Source organism: Heptranchias perlo, chromosome 43, assembly GCF_035084215.1.
Source record: "Heptranchias perlo isolate sHepPer1 chromosome 43, sHepPer1.hap1, whole genome shotgun sequence".
Classification (NCBI taxonomy): Eukaryota; Metazoa; Chordata; class Chondrichthyes; order Hexanchiformes; family Hexanchidae; genus Heptranchias; species Heptranchias perlo.
This window is the reverse complement of record NC_090367.1, coordinates 2,658,902-2,675,828: the sequence shown is the minus strand read 5'-3', so window position 1 is coordinate 2,675,828 and position 16,927 is coordinate 2,658,902. Positions and strand designations below refer to the sequence as shown.

Here is a 16,927-nt window from a genome sequence, read left to right as displayed (position 1 = left end):
AGTGCCCGCTAATGCACCAGTGTGACACACACAGTAACAGTGCTGTACCTGCCCTGGGAGTGTTTGATGGGACAGTGTGGAGGGAGCTTTACTCTGTATCTAACCCGTGCAGTACCTGCCCTGGGAGTGTTTGATGGGACAGTGTAGAGGGAGCTTCATTGTTACTGTGTGTGTGAACATGGCCATTACTATTCTGTGGCTACTCTGATTGAAATTGCCAACATAATTCTAACTTAAGGACATTTTTGTGCTATGACTCTACGCTCACTAGTTGGGGCTGCACCAAACACACCTTATAATTAACTCATGCAGCAACGGACAGAGAAGATTTTCATCCCTTCAGCCTGAACTGGATTTGAATCTAGGTCAGAGAGGTGAAAGCCCAGTGTCTAATCCAGTATATCACTCGCTGCTCTTTATATTGATTGTTCTGTGCTCAAAGGTCATGCTGTGTGCAGCTACTGGATCAGGTAAGTATAGCTGGACTCCCTTAGAGATAATCAAACCTTGTTGCTGGTCTGCTCCTGCTGTACAGTCACTCTTGTTAGGTCATCCCTGCTCTTACTCAGAGCTTGTTCTTTCACTGCCAGCTCTGCTTTGGATTTCTCCAGGTGCGACTGCACCTCCTGCAACTTGTTCAGGTGATTTTTAATCTCTTTCTCTTGGGACTGAACCCAAACTTCCAGCTCAGACATCGTACACTGCAGCACTGCAACAAATAAGAGGGGAAGAAGAAAAAAAATCATAGTGAGATTCCTCCCAACACAACAGCAAGGTTCAAAAACAAGAACGGGAGATTCTGCGTCCTGTATCAGATATTCCAAAATAATAATGAATTTAAACTTCAAGTATTATTGTCCCTGTATCACTAATCACTATCACTCCTTCACTTTCATCACAACAACCTACACCCTGCATAACCTACATACACCTACATAACTGTAACTGTAAAAACAATCAAACACAAATGTTAACATTTACCCAGTTTACTTCAATTTGTGTCCCTGGAAATCTGAATAAAATCTCACACAACTCAACTAGTGTCTCCTCATAAAAATTAAAAAATAATTTGTGCTGGAGATCACAGGATTATCACAGTACCTTGGTTTTCTTTTCTCAATTCCTGCACTTGTATGCTCCCGGACCCCTCAAGCTGGCTGAGATTGTCGCTCTTGGACTCCGATCCAAGGTTACTTGTTTTGTTGTCATTCTGCTGCACGCTTCTGGAATCATAGTGCGGAGGTGTCCTCGGCTGTTCCCAAGGAAACACAGATGAAGGCGAACCTCGTCCAACGGGACTCTCGGGCACACGAGTGGGTGTTTTCTCTTGCTGCCACGAAAACGTAGAGGCCCTAATCTGCTGCGGAGCACTTTCTCGATGACTCTTGTTGCTACTAAACTGCAACTGTTGAATCTTGGGCCAAAGAACACTTAATGAACATACATTTCTTGCGTTGCAGCAGGAATCTACGGCTGCACTGAGTATCTTGTAATATTTCTTTCCTCCCTGCCTGAATGTGCGGACTCTTGCAGGATAGGAGTACAGCACCCATGTGCCCGTTCTTCATGTGTGGGTATCAATAGTGCTTGTTGGCCGGCTATTCCACTGCGAAGGGCATCACAGCCATTTTGTTCTCTCGAGAGGACAAAAAGTAAGCTTGGGCTCCCACTTCCAACTTATATCCAGGAATGCAAAGCATGCATGAACTACGAATGAGCAGAGGATCAGACCCAGCTGTGAAGCCCTTCACAGCCCAAAAACACTCGCGCAAGAAGAATGGCTATTCGGGCAAGGTGCTGGATAGTACTTAGCACCTGCAGAGGTGTCAGTGCAAGAAGTGGAGGAAACTGGGGGAATTGAAGAGTACGCCACTGGGCAGGAGTGAAAAGCTTTCGCCAACGAGGGAAGGGAAGTGGGGAGGTCAGTATCCCTCCCCCCTTACAGCTGGTCACAGAACAGCAGCAGCAGAGGTGCTTATGGTGATGCTCTACAAGTTGGGAGTGCCAGAACGAGAAAATATGGGCAAATTAAAACTAGATTTTATTTACTGAAGTCAAAACGTAAACAAAATATCAGTACTCGCAATTAAAGATCACACTTTAAATAGAATTTTTTTTTTTGGTCGATTTGGCAAACACTCACTATTGTATCTTCAACAACAACTTGCATTTACACAGCATCTTTAACATAGTAAAACGTCCCCAGGAGCGTAAATCAGACAAAATTTGACACCGAGCCACATAAGGAGATATTAGGACAGGTGCTTGGTCAAAGAAGTAGGTTTTAAGAAGAGTCTTAAAAGGAGGAGAGAGAGAGGGTTAGACAGGTTTAGGAAGGGAAGTCCAGAGCTTAAGACCTAGGCAGCTGAAGGCACAGCCGCCAATGGTGGAGCAATGGAAACCGGGGATGCCCAAGAGGCCACTATACCTGTGTCTGTCATGCTGGCTTACTGAGTGATTGGTGGGACCCCTAAAATTATACAAGAACCAAATGCTGTAGCAGATTACAGTGCCACCCGACCTGCAGCTTCATAGCTTTCACTTCGGAGACCAGGCGCTTCTTCTCCTCTACCTCTCGGTTGTATTTTTCTTGCAGTTCTTCCCATTTCGAACCTGCAAGTCAAAATAAAATAGTAAATTTTACAATTTGCGTTAGTATTTTAGGAATTACAACTTTTTTTTTTTTAAAATCCAAATGTGAACGTACAAATCTGGACTGGGTGGGGCGGTCAGTTAGAACATGTCCCTTCACTCCTTGGGAGCTGAGCTTCCATATAGCTCAAGACTCCGTGGATTAAAGTCTCCTCCCCTTTGCTGAACGTAAAGATTTTAAAGTCGATGAGTTTAGTTGTCTCAAACATGTTCCTAGTACCACAAAACTGCAGTCCAGCCTCATTTTATTTCGGATTCGGAAAGAAGACCAGAGTCTGTGAGCTAGCTCCTGGCCATTTACACTGCTGAATCCAGCTCTCCTACCCCAGTAGCAGACTGGTAGACCCAGTTTTTCATGGGTCCGAGAGTCTGTCGTTGAAATAAAGGAGCCGATTTAGCACAGATTTGGCTCACGGACACTGGTCGCCCACAATCCGAACTAAAATAGCATCAATATAAAAGTACATCGAAGCTTCTCAGTGGCACATTTCTCTGACCAGGCTAACAAACCATGGTCCCGTGATTTAAGGGGTCCCACCCAGTCAATCAGCAAGCCAGCCTGAAAGACACAAGTATAGTGGGAAGTCAGTGTGTGTTTATTAACCCCATTTTGTCAGGTTTTATTTTTGCTCCTTGTACTGAGAAAGCAATTCAAAGGTTGCAGAGGTGAGGGCAAGGATTTGGGATTTGGTTGCCAATGGAGGTTGGCGAGGACCTCCCTTCCCCCCCTCCCAATCGAAGAACTTGGACATGTTCCCAGTCCTCCTCCACAGATATCCTCATGGCAGTCTCCAGAACTTTAAACTCTTGGTCCTATCTTCTGGAACTCGCCTCCCTAAACCTCTTCGCCTTGTACCTATACCATGATGTAGGAGTGCTTGACAGAGCAGTAAATAAGGATCTTTGCTCTGCCTCTTACCTAAGCAATACCTGACCCAGGAATGCTTGCTGCTGGCACTGGTATATAAAGCAGACGAGGACTCGTTCCCCTACACTGACATCCATCATCTTGGTAACTTACAAAAATATCCCCCCCAAACATTGCACGCAATCATGGCTCCATTGTTAGACACACTTCAAGTGTGGAACAGAACCACACAGATCAGGAGGGTGCCAGGCTTTATCCGTGCTATGCACACAGAGTTATCTCTTAGTCTGGAAGGTCTACAAATCATCCTGGGTTAGAGGGGCTGAGAGAGTTAGAATTCTTGCTCCTGATCGCTAACCAGTGACCCCCGTCTAAAAGCATACATGTATATCCAGCGAGGGCAGGACCGTGCTCACTTGCTATACTTTCTATGGTCAAAGAGCTTGCTGATGCCTACGGTCTGCCTCACCCATGCAACATTACCATTTGGGTGCAGTATTGGAAGTTTGCCAGCAGCCGTGAAACAATAACCCCAGAATGAGTTAATATCTTCAGGAGAGACGGGGAAAAACCCGGGGGGACACAGTTTGGTAAATTGGGCAAAGACTGTGCAGTAGCTCAGCTTATTAATGGACTGTGCGACTTTATCCCCTTGATTTAGAACAAAGGAAGCTCCTGATCTCGGCCAGGCTGTCAAGGAGGGTGTGATCGGCTTAAAGGCAAAATTGGTATCAGTTCAGTTGGTGCATATGAGGACTGAATAAAGAAAAAATTGGGGATGAAAATTATGATGAGGTTTTAAAAAAGTTATAACTTCTACAACTAATATAACAAAGTTTCTAGCCAAATGGGGTCTGGGAGGTTGCAATGAATTAGTTCATTGGCATTTCAGTTCTGTAGCCTGGGTCTGAATCTGAGACTGTTGGGATGACTGTCTTCCCTATCTTCTGGCAGAAAGTCATACAATCACAGAATGATACAGCACAGAAGGAGACCATTCGGTCCATCCTGCCTGTGCTGGCTCTTTGAAAGAGCTATCCAATTAGTCCCAATCCCCGCCCCCCTGCTCTATCCCCATCGCCCTGCAAATTCTTCCCCTTCAAGTATTTATCCAATTCCCTTTTGAAAGTTACTACTGAAACTGCTTCCACCGCCCTTTCAGGCAGTGCATTCCAGATCATAACAAGTCGCCGCGTAAACATTTTTTCACCTCATCTCCCCTCTGGTTCTTTTGCCAATTACCTTAAATATGTGTCCTCCGGAAACGTTCTGAATGTCCGGGTTCTCATATTGTTCACTTTTCAAAAGGGATAACAACGTGGGCCCGTGATAACCCACCAACTGGAGCATGAGGTCCTTGTTCATATTCAGCAGCAATTTAACTCCCGGTGACCAGAGTTACCGACCCTCCTGCCAGTGGGTCCTACATGAAATGGGTCGGGAGGCAGCATCAGTCCCGTTCCGAGTGGGCATGCTGCCTTTAAATTGGCACTAATTAGCGATTTCAATCAAAGAAGCCACATAATGACGGGTCTGGGTCACTGAATAAGGTCACGTTTGTGCAGCAAAGGAGCATTGTTGTGAGGTCGGACTTAAAGCACAATGTTGGGACAGTGTAGAGAGAGTTTTTCTCACATCACCTGGGAGTGCTTGATGCTAACACCATGTGCCCAAAATAGAAAGGTGTTCCATCTCTCATCTACATCACGTAATTTTATTTCTCAAATAAGAATTTTAAAAAATATTCCAACCAAGTTTGCTAGTCTTCGGCTATAAAACTTACCCTCGTTGGCCCTGCTGAGCATGGTACACCCAGGATAGCTCTTAGTTGGAGTAGGATGGAGCTGGCATTCTGCTGGTGCTGGGACCCTTTGTCTCCGCTCAAGCTCCGATTCCAGCCTGAAATCATTCCACGGTTTTACTTTGCATTAAAAGTTTTTAAAATGTTTTAATTACTATTACTGAGAGACTGAGGTGAAGGAGCAGAGCCCATGGTGCAAGGACACCATCGAAGTTGAAAAGAGTAGAAGAGAAGACAAGGGAAATCAGGAAGTTGATTAGGTGACACCAAACGTGGGACTTAAAAGCCTGTAAATTGTAGCAGGAAGGAAAGGCAGAAGGAGGGGGGAGGGCGGAGAGGAGTTGAACAGTCCTGGCAAAGAATGAGTTAAGAGTACGAGACAATGCAATGCATCTCGCGCGCAGGATGGTGTATCTGCAGCTTAGAAGGAACAAAAGCAAAAACTGCAGAGTAGCGCCGACCACAGCAGCACCAGTAAAGGCAAGAAAGATCGTGACGGAGAGAGACTGAAGGCCGAGATGAGCGAGTGCTTAATTTCTCATCTGTGAAGCAAAGTATTCTTACGTAACCTATTTTACATCAGAACAATTACAAACAAACAACAGCTGATCCCTGGATAACAAACTGCAGAGCACCTGGCACATCACACACGCCCCATATCCACTCACCTGAACCTTTAATTCAGTGCCCTGGGCAAATACTGCAGACACACACGCCATTTAAAGGCCATGCAATATTCACATCACCTGAGTTCAAACATTTTGGCTCCCCTCCCCCATTTTATGCAACTTTTGCTGCGGTACAGCTCCACAGACACAGACTGCACCCCAATAGACAAGTATATAAAATTAGCTGGCACAAGCCAAGATGGTACCTTTTTAATTCTTGCTCCAGGTCGTCTATCTGTTTCTTTGCTGCCAGCAGCTGCCCCTCCAGACTGCATACCAGGGCCTCCTTTACCTGAATCTCGTGGCACAGCCTCTGACGTGCCTTCTCCAGATTGTTGCGCGCCTCTGTCAGGCTCTGAGTCTCTCTCTTCAAGGTTGCGTTTTCATTCCGTTCACCTTCGAGCTTAAAAAAATAACCCAAGTTACACAAAATCAGCATGAGACAGCAGGTGGTGTGCTAGGAATAGTTGGTGCATGCCACTCAAGGTGCACAAACAACAATAATTTCCTCCCTAAACCTCTCCACCTCCTTTAAGGCCCTCTTTAAAACCTCTCTCTTTGACCAAGCTTTTAGTCGTCCCTCCTAATATCTCCTTCTTTGACTCAGTGTCAATTTTTGTCCGATTACGCTCCTGTGAAGTGCCATGGGACGTTTTACAATGTTAAAGGAGATATTTAAATACAAGCTGTTGTTGTAGCTGTCATGAAGACACCATGTAAACACCGTTTAGCAGGGTCTTCAGCTTATTTGAAACAAAGCTCCAAACACAATGTACACAGAACAGGCTGTATTTAACAATAACAATGATACACGTCAGAAACTAAAACAGCATCTCTTTCAACCTCCCTCGTGTTTTTCCTTACATAACCAAATTCCCTCTCCCCATCCCAGGGGTGGGAGAATCACAACTCCACCTTCACACATCTCAATCACTCAGGGTTGTTACACCATCGATGCAAAAACTCATCTGCGACCCATGCATGGTGACACATTTCTAAAACCTAGCACTCAAAATCATTTTTAAAATATATTGTGACAAGCACCTTACAGGCTGCTGGCAAAATTTCTCTCTCCTCTTTTCAGGTGGACTGTTAAACTGGATGATGCCAAAGTGTAGCTGCAACTTCAACCTTGATATCACTAGTGAAAAAGTCCTAAATGAAAAATCTATGGAACAGGCTTCCGAGAGAAACGGTGGAAGCAGTTAGTATCGATTCATTCAAATGTAAATTAGATAAATTTCTTTCTGAAAATAACATTTTAGGATCCAGTATATGAGTAATTTGAGACATGACGTGGTGAGTGTAACAGGTTCGGGAGGAACAGGTGACTTTGGACCTATGGTTCCCAAAGCTGTCCACCACTGGAGTTTTTCTCACATCATGTCTGGGTCTGTTGTAGACTCATTGATGGAGACTAATTGCTATGATTAGTCAGCAACTCCTTTATTGTTGTATCATGTGACTACAAGGATGGTAGAAGGCGAACTAGATGGAGCTTGATTTTTTTTGTCTAGCAATTCCTATGTACCCAATAAGAGTCATGGGAGGGGGAGGGGGAGGGGGAGGGGGAGGTAAATCACCTTTTGATTTTGTTTCTGGAATGCAACTTCTAAACTATCCAATTGAAGCTGCTTCTGTTGTCGCTCCCTCTTGAGTTTGTCCAGCTGGCTCTCGTACTCGGATACTTTCTGCAGGGCTCTGCTGGATAGTTCGGATTTCCATTCTTCCAATGCCCAACTCATGATAACTGGGACGCAACATCAACCAACAATCAGGCCTAGAAGAAAACAAAAAGGTGATCACTAAAATGGAGCTGCAAGTGGCACAGAAGGGGATGATATTCACATACCAAGTTGCTGCGGGAAGAGTCACTTCACAGCAGTGCTGATGGTATCCGAGAGCAAGCTGCTATTGTTTCACTTTTTGTTTACTTTCCCCCTCCACTTCCAAGTCCTCTCTCAAGATGCAGATCGATCCTGGGGTACAGTTTCGTAAGTGGCAGCAGCCGTGTTCATTGTGGCCATTCTCTGCATTTGAGACCACTGAGGACATCTGACCACAAGCGGCTTCACAGTGCCTAACCCAGCACCCACTAGCACACTTTCCAACAGGGGTTACAGTTGTTGGCACAGACCTGTTGGGCCGAATGGCCTGTTTCTGTGCTGTAAAATTCTATGAATAAGAGCAGCTGATTTTTTTTTCCCCTCTCCCTAGTCCAGGGGAACTTTCCCAAAACCACACTACACCCTGAATCAGCCAGTAGCAGATTTCTAAGGGTCAAGCAGCTTTCAGGCTAGTCCAAATTCACGTATCCCATTACTTCAAATAGAACCAACATAGATGCTCATCTAGCACGATCACCCATCTGGTTTTGTACTGGGACAGTCAAGGATTGTGATATTTGGAACGCAGATCGGAAAAAAGTCTTGTTTGCCAACAATGGGGTTGTTTAAAAAAAGGGCTGTTCACACACACGAAACACAGCCAATTATACACCCACAGTAAGATCCACTCGTGTGGACTTTTGTAACACATGATCAGTCTGTTTTGTGCACGCAGTTTTTGTCCTGTTCCATACTATTTTGGTTTGGGCCAAAAATATCAGACTGCTACTGGTGATATCAGTGGCCTTCTGTTCAGCTAAACATTTGGTGTATTTTAAAAAAAATCTTTCTGAAATACTTGGGAGGAAAAAGTACTCCCTTTGGAGACTTACAAGTGGCAACAGTAAGATCTGCCAGTATCTGAAAACAAAAAAAAAAGGCAGGTTAACTGGCAATGGAACTCGAACCCGATGTTTTCATAGAATCATAGAATGATACAGCACAGGTGGCCATTCGACCCATCGTGCCTGTGCCAGCTCTTTGAAAAAGAGATATCCAATTAGTTCCATTCCCCTGCTCTTTCCCCAGAGCCCTGCAAATCCCCCCCCCCCCCATTCATTTTATCTTACAGATGCTGTGCATTTCCAGAATTTTCTGGGGGTTTTTCTCCCCCCAGATTTTATATACCTTTTTTGGGGGTTTCTCCCCACCCCACCCCCAGATTTTGTATACCTTTTTTTAAAAAAAAGAGATAATAGTGTTTGTTTGTTTTTTATATCTATATGTAGCTCACAGCTGTCCCAGTTTCTGTTGATGTCGCACCCTGTGCCTGGATTCAGTGCCAGATCCCTGGGATGAACCCATTTCCTTCTTTTCCATCACATGAGGCTTGACAAGCTTCCGTGCAACCAAACCCTTCCCCGGGGGGGGGGGGGAGCACACATGGCCGTGACGTATCTTGACAGACAGCAACTCCGGCCAATCAGGCAGCGCCTTGGCCAACAACCCCGCCAATCCCTACAAAGCGCGGGCCGCACCTCTGCGCAAACAAGTTAGGTTGACGAATGTGTTTTGGGGGAAAAAAAACAAAAAAAAATGTTTTATTTGTTTAAAATTTTCAGTTACGGAAAACAGTTAATTTTCCTCATTACTTGTATATATATATTTTTTTTAAAAGGCAGGAACAGAGTTAAAAACCAACGAAAAAAAGCAACTCCAACAAGGTTTTTAAACAAATGCAGCGTCTGGTTGTTAAAAAAACGTTTTTATAAAAAGTCAGTATGAAATTTAGAAACTTACCGAAAAAATAGGCCGGGTTTTCCTCACGATTTTTGAAAGAATTGAAGGTTAAACCGGGTTTTATTCCAATTTTTCCCTTTCTTCTCTCTCGCTCACTCGCAGCTCGCGCCCCCACGACAAGCGCGCTCTGATTGGGTGACGTCACCGGCCTGTTTCCCAGGGCAACAGCCTTAAAGGGGGACTGGGTCAGAGTTCACACACACACAACACACACAAAGTCTTTCATGCCTTAATTTATTTGTAGTTTTTCTTGTTGCTTATTTTAAGCATATAATAAAAGTCTTTTAAAAGAAAAGCAAAGGCACTAATAACAACAAAAAAAACCTCTCTCCTGCTGCCAGCCCCCAAATGACTTCTCAAAACTAGGCAATTCTGCTGGGTTAGCATGACTCAGATTGCACGGTCATAGAAAATAGGAGCAGGAGTGGGCCAGTTGGACCTTCGAGCCCGCTCCGCCATTCAATGCGATCATGGCTGATCCTCAAATCATGGAAATCATTGCACTTTTTACCTGGCTCATGTAGCCCAGTCTAGAACCAGATTGGAGATTATAATTTTGAGGAATTAAAACTGTAAAGGCTTTTTTTTCCCCTTTCTACTAAGCCGCTGGACCCTGCTCCATTTTGCCAGTTTATCGTGCTGCCCATTCCCCACTCCTTAACTTATTCCACACACTGCCTTGACACCTTTCGTTATTCACACACTCTCAGTGTCTTGTATATGTCTTTTATTTCTCGCGATGCCTCCTGTTGTCTCATGCTAACATCACAGCTGCCATTAAACCATCTCCTGTTCTCTACTTAAGTACTTTATGGATCATTATTTATTTTCCTGTGTGTGTTGTGTTTTTTTCCCCCTTCCCCTGTTTCTTTGTAAATGCTGTATGTAATATCTTCTAGTCCTGAGGAAGGGTCCATACAGCAATAACTTATATAGATTATACAGCGCCTTTAACGTGGTAAAACATCCCAAGGCGCGTCACAGGAACATTATCAACACAATTTGAGTGGGATTGCCCGTCGAGTAAATCAGTCTGCTAAGATTATGCCCGTTGACTGGTGCCCATTACAAAGTGGGTTGGTAATTTATGGCACTTTTACATTTGAAAGTACATGTTTTTTTTCTAAGGGTTGCAGTTGCCTTTGTTCCAGCGGCAGTGGAGACTACTTTGTCATGGAACGTATGAGCTGTGTCTGGCTCCATTTCAGCCCTGGAGAGGGAGCACGCGGTGTCTGCCGGAATGCTTGAGGCTTTCTGCGACCAGTGGACACCGCAGGGACTGGAGTGCATCCGCGATCGGGGGAATGAGATTCTTTTGAGTCTGATTTATGAGTTTTATATATAAAGTTACTCCTTAACCCCCCACTTCTAAAAAGGGGGCCTGAATTAAAAGAGTGGCTCCACTTCAGCCCAATGAAGAATGACACTGGGTGAAATTGTAAACATGGCGAGTGGTTGCAGGGACAGCACTACACCTGCCAACCCGAAACCAGTACTGAAAAATAAAAGCAATTTCCGAGCACCACGGAGAAGAAGGTTTCAGATCATCAATACAGCCTGCCTTCAAACCCAGCTTGCTGCAGGGAAAGGGCTTTGTTCTGAACCCAACACCACCCAGTAACTTGCTATTTTCATATCTATTAACAGGCCATCTGTTTTTAAGCATTAGCTAAAAGTTGGTGAAAGCAGACATACGAGTTCCGCAACAAACGAACGTAGAAAAGTTCACATTGAGAAAAGGCCGCCCAGCCCATCACTTCCACACATACCTTGAGTACAACTTCCACAGTGTACAATCTACACTATCATGGACTCTACCGCCCAATCTCCTGATCCTCAATGATGATCGAGTAAAATTCCATTTATCCAGAATTACTTGCCTGGTTTTCTATGCCACTTGTCAAGGAATTATCAGTAAACATGAGCAGGTAGGGAACTGATGTGTTCTGGAGGAGAGGCTATCCCTTCAAAACCTGGGCGTGTTAGAAAAGCAGGAAACTTGTGTAATATAAAAATAACTTAAACTGGTCTGACCAGTTACCAAGGCCTCGTGTAAAAAAAAGTATATCCCAGTTTAAAGATGTTTTTCCACCCCCGTTTTCTCCTCTCCTGAAGGTGTTGACTCCTTGGTGGGACTCAGTTCCAGATATATCAGAGATGCTCTCCAACATCTCACTCAGGCTTGGAGGCCATTCTTCATGTGTGAGGCTAGAAAGCGAGTGTAATTTGTGTCAGACTCAGTCCCCTGAAAGTGCTGTAGTTTGAATTAAAGGTGTACAGCTCTCATTGTATCAGAGGAATATTACCTACTGTCCTATAGTGTTAATGCTAGCTTTATTGTAACAAACAGAAAGCTTCCTGCCAGTGACTCAGTGGTAAATGTACCATCCGTTGTGGTACTAAAGCATACAGTCCATGAGGGTCTCTAGTCTGCAGAATAGAAAAGGCCTATGCAGCAATTGGGACTGGGAGGTTGGAGAGGGGAAGGCACGATTGGCTTCAGTGCCCCTGGATTAGGGAGGATAAAAATGAGCCAGGGTTGATGCACTCTCTCATTGTCCAGTGACCCCCTGATGGAAAGTGTACGTCACACAAGGAGAGGATTGACTGTAATTCCCTCCAGAAAGGAAAGCGAAATGGATGTTCCCTTTTAAATAAAGGCATCACGTCTCCTATTCAAGTCTTTCTAGCGAAACACAGAATTCCTCTATTGGTGGTGTTGCTAGCTCAACCTAGAGCCTAGAGTTGTTTTAAGAACCTGTGGATGTATCCAGCTCAGTAGTAATGTTAATTTTACAATACTCTTCAATCTGTCTCTCTTGCAACATCCATTTTGCTTTTCTCCCCCACCTATAATTATTGAAGAACGTGTCCAGCAATTCAGATATGCCCACATCTTCATTAATCCTGACGCCTGTTTCTGTAACATGGCTCCAAACCCTTGTGTTTTTTCCTTCCCCCCAATGGAGTTTTGTCATTTGTTTTAATTTCCTTGGCAATTCTTTCTTTTGCTTGCTTGGCTCTTTAAGGGTGTCAGCTCTGGCTCAGTTGGTAGCACTCTCGCCTCAGAGGTCGTGGGTTCAAGTCCCACTCCAGAGACTTGAGTGCCGCATTGTCGGAGGTGCCGTCTTTCGGATGAGACGTTAAACCAAGGCCCCGTCTGCCCTCTCGGGTGGATGTAAAAGATCCCACGGGCCACTATTTCGAAGAAGAGCAGGGGGAGTTCTCCCTGGTATTCTGGTCCAACATTTATTCCTCAACCAACATCACTAAAAACATATTATCTGGGCATTATCACATTGTTGTTTGTGGGACCTTGCTGTGCATAAATTGGCTGCTGTTACAACAGTGACTACACTTCAAAAATACTTCATGGGCTGTAAAGCACTTTGGGATGTCTTGAGGTCATAAAAAGCACTGTATAAATGCAGGTCTTTCTTCTCTCCAACAGTGCTTTTATGCTAAATTTTCCTTATACTGATCCCTCTGTCCCAAACAACTTTATTGGAATGCTTTTTCTTTCTCTAGTTTATGTTGCCTCCCCTATCTTCCAAGCCTTCGTTACACACTATTCTTCCTGCAACTCCTAGTTATACACTGTCAGTACTCTCACTTATCTTTAAAGCCTGTTCCATTTAGCTACCACTCCCCCCCCCCACTTTTGTTTTTAAGCATTGCCCCACTCCCCTTTTACCCGTGAGCATTGTCTTAAAATCTACCCTCCCAAAGTGCAATGGTCGAATGGTTTTGGGTGGGGGGGGGGGTGGAGAGTGTGTATATTGTGATACACAGGTATGAAAATAGTGTGGGACAGGCTGGATGGACCAAGGTCTTTTCCCATCCATCAGTGTTCATATTTCTTTTCCTTTACCTGAACTTTATAGCCCTACGATCACTGTTCCCCAGCTGCTACACTATAATGTTCCCACTGTTGGTCAGCATTAGGTAGAGTACAAGCTCTTGTCCCCTCCCCTAAATGTTGAGTTATGTAATGGGTCTTGACCACATCTGGAAATGTCTCTCACTGCCCAAACGCCATTTTATATTTGGTCAATTAAAATGCCCCTTCATTAAAACATTACACTTGCTGGATGCTTTCCTTAGTTCTGTACGACAATGTGATCTGCTTGGGGCTGTTTTTGCTAGAACAGAGTCAATTAAGAAATAGGAGCAGGAGTAGGCCAATCGGCCCCTCGAGCCTGCTCCGCCATACAATAAGATCATGGCTGATCTGATCCTAACCTCAAATCTAAATTCATGTCCAATTTCCTGCCCGCTCCCCGTAATTAGATAAAGGTGTTTAATATTATGAAGGGATGGGACATTAGATAGAAACTAACCATTTCCAGTGGTTGAGGGGGAGGTCTAGAACAAAAGGAACATAGATGCAAGATTAAATGTTTAACTCACACTTTTAAAAGCCTTAGACCCCCCCCATCTTCCTCATTCAATTACCTCGGTCAATCTAACTACTCTATCCGACAGTACCCCAGTCCCTCTGCCGGTGAAATAAAACTCGAATTTGTGAACATAGCTTGCACGTAACTGCACCTTCACAAGGTTACTTATACTTCAAAGTCGCAGAGCTTCTACCAGCACTGTTTATGGGTTGGGGTAGGGCGGGGTGGGTGGAAAAAAAATCAGCCAAGATTCCTTGCAACAGCATCGGCCAAAGAGCAAAAAGTCCCCTCAAAAGCCTTTTGTTATTTGTTTGTTTAAAAAAAAACCACAGAACGGCAGATGACCAGACATTATCTTTCCAAAACAGAGTGTTTCACCATCAGGGTCCCTTATCTGAAAAAATATCAATGAGCGGATAGGAAGAGTGATCAGATTTAGAATCTGGGTGACATCATTGAGAGTCCGGGCTCCGATGGTTGGACTGAGCTGATCGGTATACACAGGGTCACTGTAGCACTCTGGTTTCGTAACAATTGATCCCAGTGTTCCCATGCACCATTGGATTTTGTAATTCTTCCAAGAAAAAATTCCCTGGATGCGTCACCATTCATAATTCAAACCAAAAACATTTTAAAAAATGCAAACACAGTGAATGGCAATAACACTGAAAACAAATCACTGTGCTTTTTAAGATTGAAGTGCGGTTCTCACAGGAAGGCGCCCTCTTTAAAAATGGTTTGGACAATGAGATTCTCTTCACAAGGAGCCCTGCTGGAGAGATTTTAGAAACTTTCTTTATTTGATGTTATTGTACATACATTTACTTACCCCCTGCAGGATGGTTTTTCTGCCTCTTTCGTGCCGCTGATGTCTAATCGCAGTGTTTAGTCCTTCACCCAATCTCTACTCTGATTATCACAGCCTTGCAGAGAATGACCTCTCTTGTAAGTTCCTCAAACAGACAGGATAGCTCAGAATTCTGAGCTTTTAAAAAAATATATATTTTGCCACAGCTGGAGAGATGAGGGACTGTGTTTTTTTTAAAAAAAAGTGAATGAACCAGCCCGAGATCCTCCTCCCAGTCTCTCCAGAGACAACTTGACAAACTAAATTAAAGATTGCACAAAATTGGCCAGAGTTTAAAAACATGACCTCATTCTGTTTGTCCTTTTATACCAATGACCTTTTCTGTTAAGAAATTCTATGGACCTGTACAGGCAATCCACTCTCACTGCAAGCAGGATCAAGGAACACTGTCTAAATCAAGGCGTGCACAAGTGCAAAAAGCCTTAAACTGTCCCCGTGCTCACTACAAGGACAGTAGATTGGGAATTCGGTACTTGGACTGAGGGTGGAGTTTCTCTCAGGCATTCTCTCCTGGTGGATGTTTTACCCATTTAAACCAGTAATTACTATTTATAAAAAAGGTCACAGGGAGGGTCAAAGCCATTAGTGGGTGTGAGTCACTAGACTCTTCAAAATGAAGATTGTTGGTGGTTTTCTAATGGGAGCTAAAATTATCCTAGAAAAATGACTCATTTATATAATTAAATGTCTTGTGTTTAGAGTGAGTCAATGCCTTTTAAAGATATCGCACTTGAAACTGTTACATTTCAGGCATATTATCTATCAGAACAAAAACTAGTGGCTGACTGAAATTAAGACTTATCTGCTAAGTAACTGTCATATATCCAATTGACTAAATGTGAACAAAATCAAAACCAGGCAGTGAGTGCCAATAAGGACCAGATAAACTGAGCAAATAACTTTGAGGGAAAAAAATACTTCCAATCCCAAACTGGCAAGGAGTAGGAAGCAACCATATTTTCTCAAATAATTTTGCGAATTTGGTTTGAGGCACACCTTAAATTTCCGACAACACAGGGAAGTGGGAAGGATTGATTTTGCAGTGGAGCAGTTTGTTATGAATTACTGGTAAATAATCAAAGGGTGCGTGGGCAGAAAGTGGCATAACGTCTAAACAAGGGAACACAGTGTGCTTGACCCAAAGAGACAAGTCAGAGTAATTAAATGGAGGCCAGGATATGTTTCCAGAGATTTGGACTCGTTTGTGCAATGATGTGTCCAAGCAGGCTGTTGGTAGAAGAAATCTTTATTAAAATACATTCCAGGAGTTATAGTACAGTAACCAGTACAAATTCAAAACTCTGTGCCCGGACAGGTCACTTAACACGTTTATCAAAAAAAGATATATATTACACACACAGAGATATAAAATGAAGGAAAGCAGAGCAGTCAGTGCTTTACTCCAACTCACTGTGCCACAGGGGGAATAGGTCACAAGTGCTAGCCCATAATATCATCTGTTGCCTCCGCCCAGAGTTTTTCATCTCGGCCATGCCATTAAAAGGGCCACAGATATACAGTGGAATGAGACAAAAATCTAAATATAAAAATTAGTCAGTAATTAGTCCATGGTCATTCCTCTTGAACTCATTACAATGAGGTGCACAAGACTGGAGTTTTCTGGAACCCTAGCAGGAAAAGGCGCTACCGCCTACTTTCATGGAGATGCACAGATAATGCCCAAGTTCAATCCTCCATCTGTGCCGAGTTATCGGATCTGGGCCTGGGCAGCAGCTGGGGATATAAAGCAGCCAGTGTCCTGTTCCCAACCGCTTTCTAGCGACTTATGCTGACGCTCACCGTCTAGGTTCCCACGTGAAGAGTGACCGCTTGGGTGAGGTACCAGAATGCGGCCAGTCCCCATTGGACTGTGCCGCAGCACGAGTCAACACTTTCAGGGAGACACAAGGAGAAAATTGGGGCGCGATAAAATTAAAATCGACATAAATTCTGGAGAAATTCAGCTGCCTGCTCTGAAAGTGAAGGAACTGAAGGACAGTAATGAATAGTAGAAAATAACATTTAAAATAAATAGGGGGTGGGC

General features: G+C 44.0%; 1 protein-coding gene across 2 annotated transcripts in view; it reads right to left on the bottom strand.

Moving 5' to 3' along the window:
* Positions 1–14,943, bottom strand: part of LOC137306408 (centromere protein F-like) — a 33,538-nt gene extending 18,595 nt beyond the window's left edge. The window contains exons 1-7 of one of the 2 annotated variants that reach the window (XM_067975583.1): positions 14,845–14,943; positions 7,573–7,769; positions 6,196–6,392; positions 5,304–5,419; positions 2,522–2,613; positions 1,102–1,414; positions 507–709 (exon numbers count right to left, since the gene is read on the bottom strand). In XM_067975583.1, coding sequence (XP_067831684.1) covers positions 507–709; positions 1,102–1,414; positions 2,522–2,613; positions 5,304–5,419; positions 6,196–6,392; positions 7,573–7,734 — 1,083 coding nt within the window. In that variant the 5' untranslated portion in view covers positions 7,735–7,769; positions 14,845–14,943. Of the gene's footprint in view, positions 1–506; positions 710–1,101; positions 1,415–2,521; positions 2,614–5,303; positions 5,420–6,195; positions 6,393–7,572; positions 7,770–9,615; positions 9,729–14,844 lie in introns of those variants that run through there. The other variant, XM_067975582.1, reaches the window with a different exon arrangement.
* Between the last annotated feature and the right edge of the window lie 1,984 nt (positions 14,944–16,927).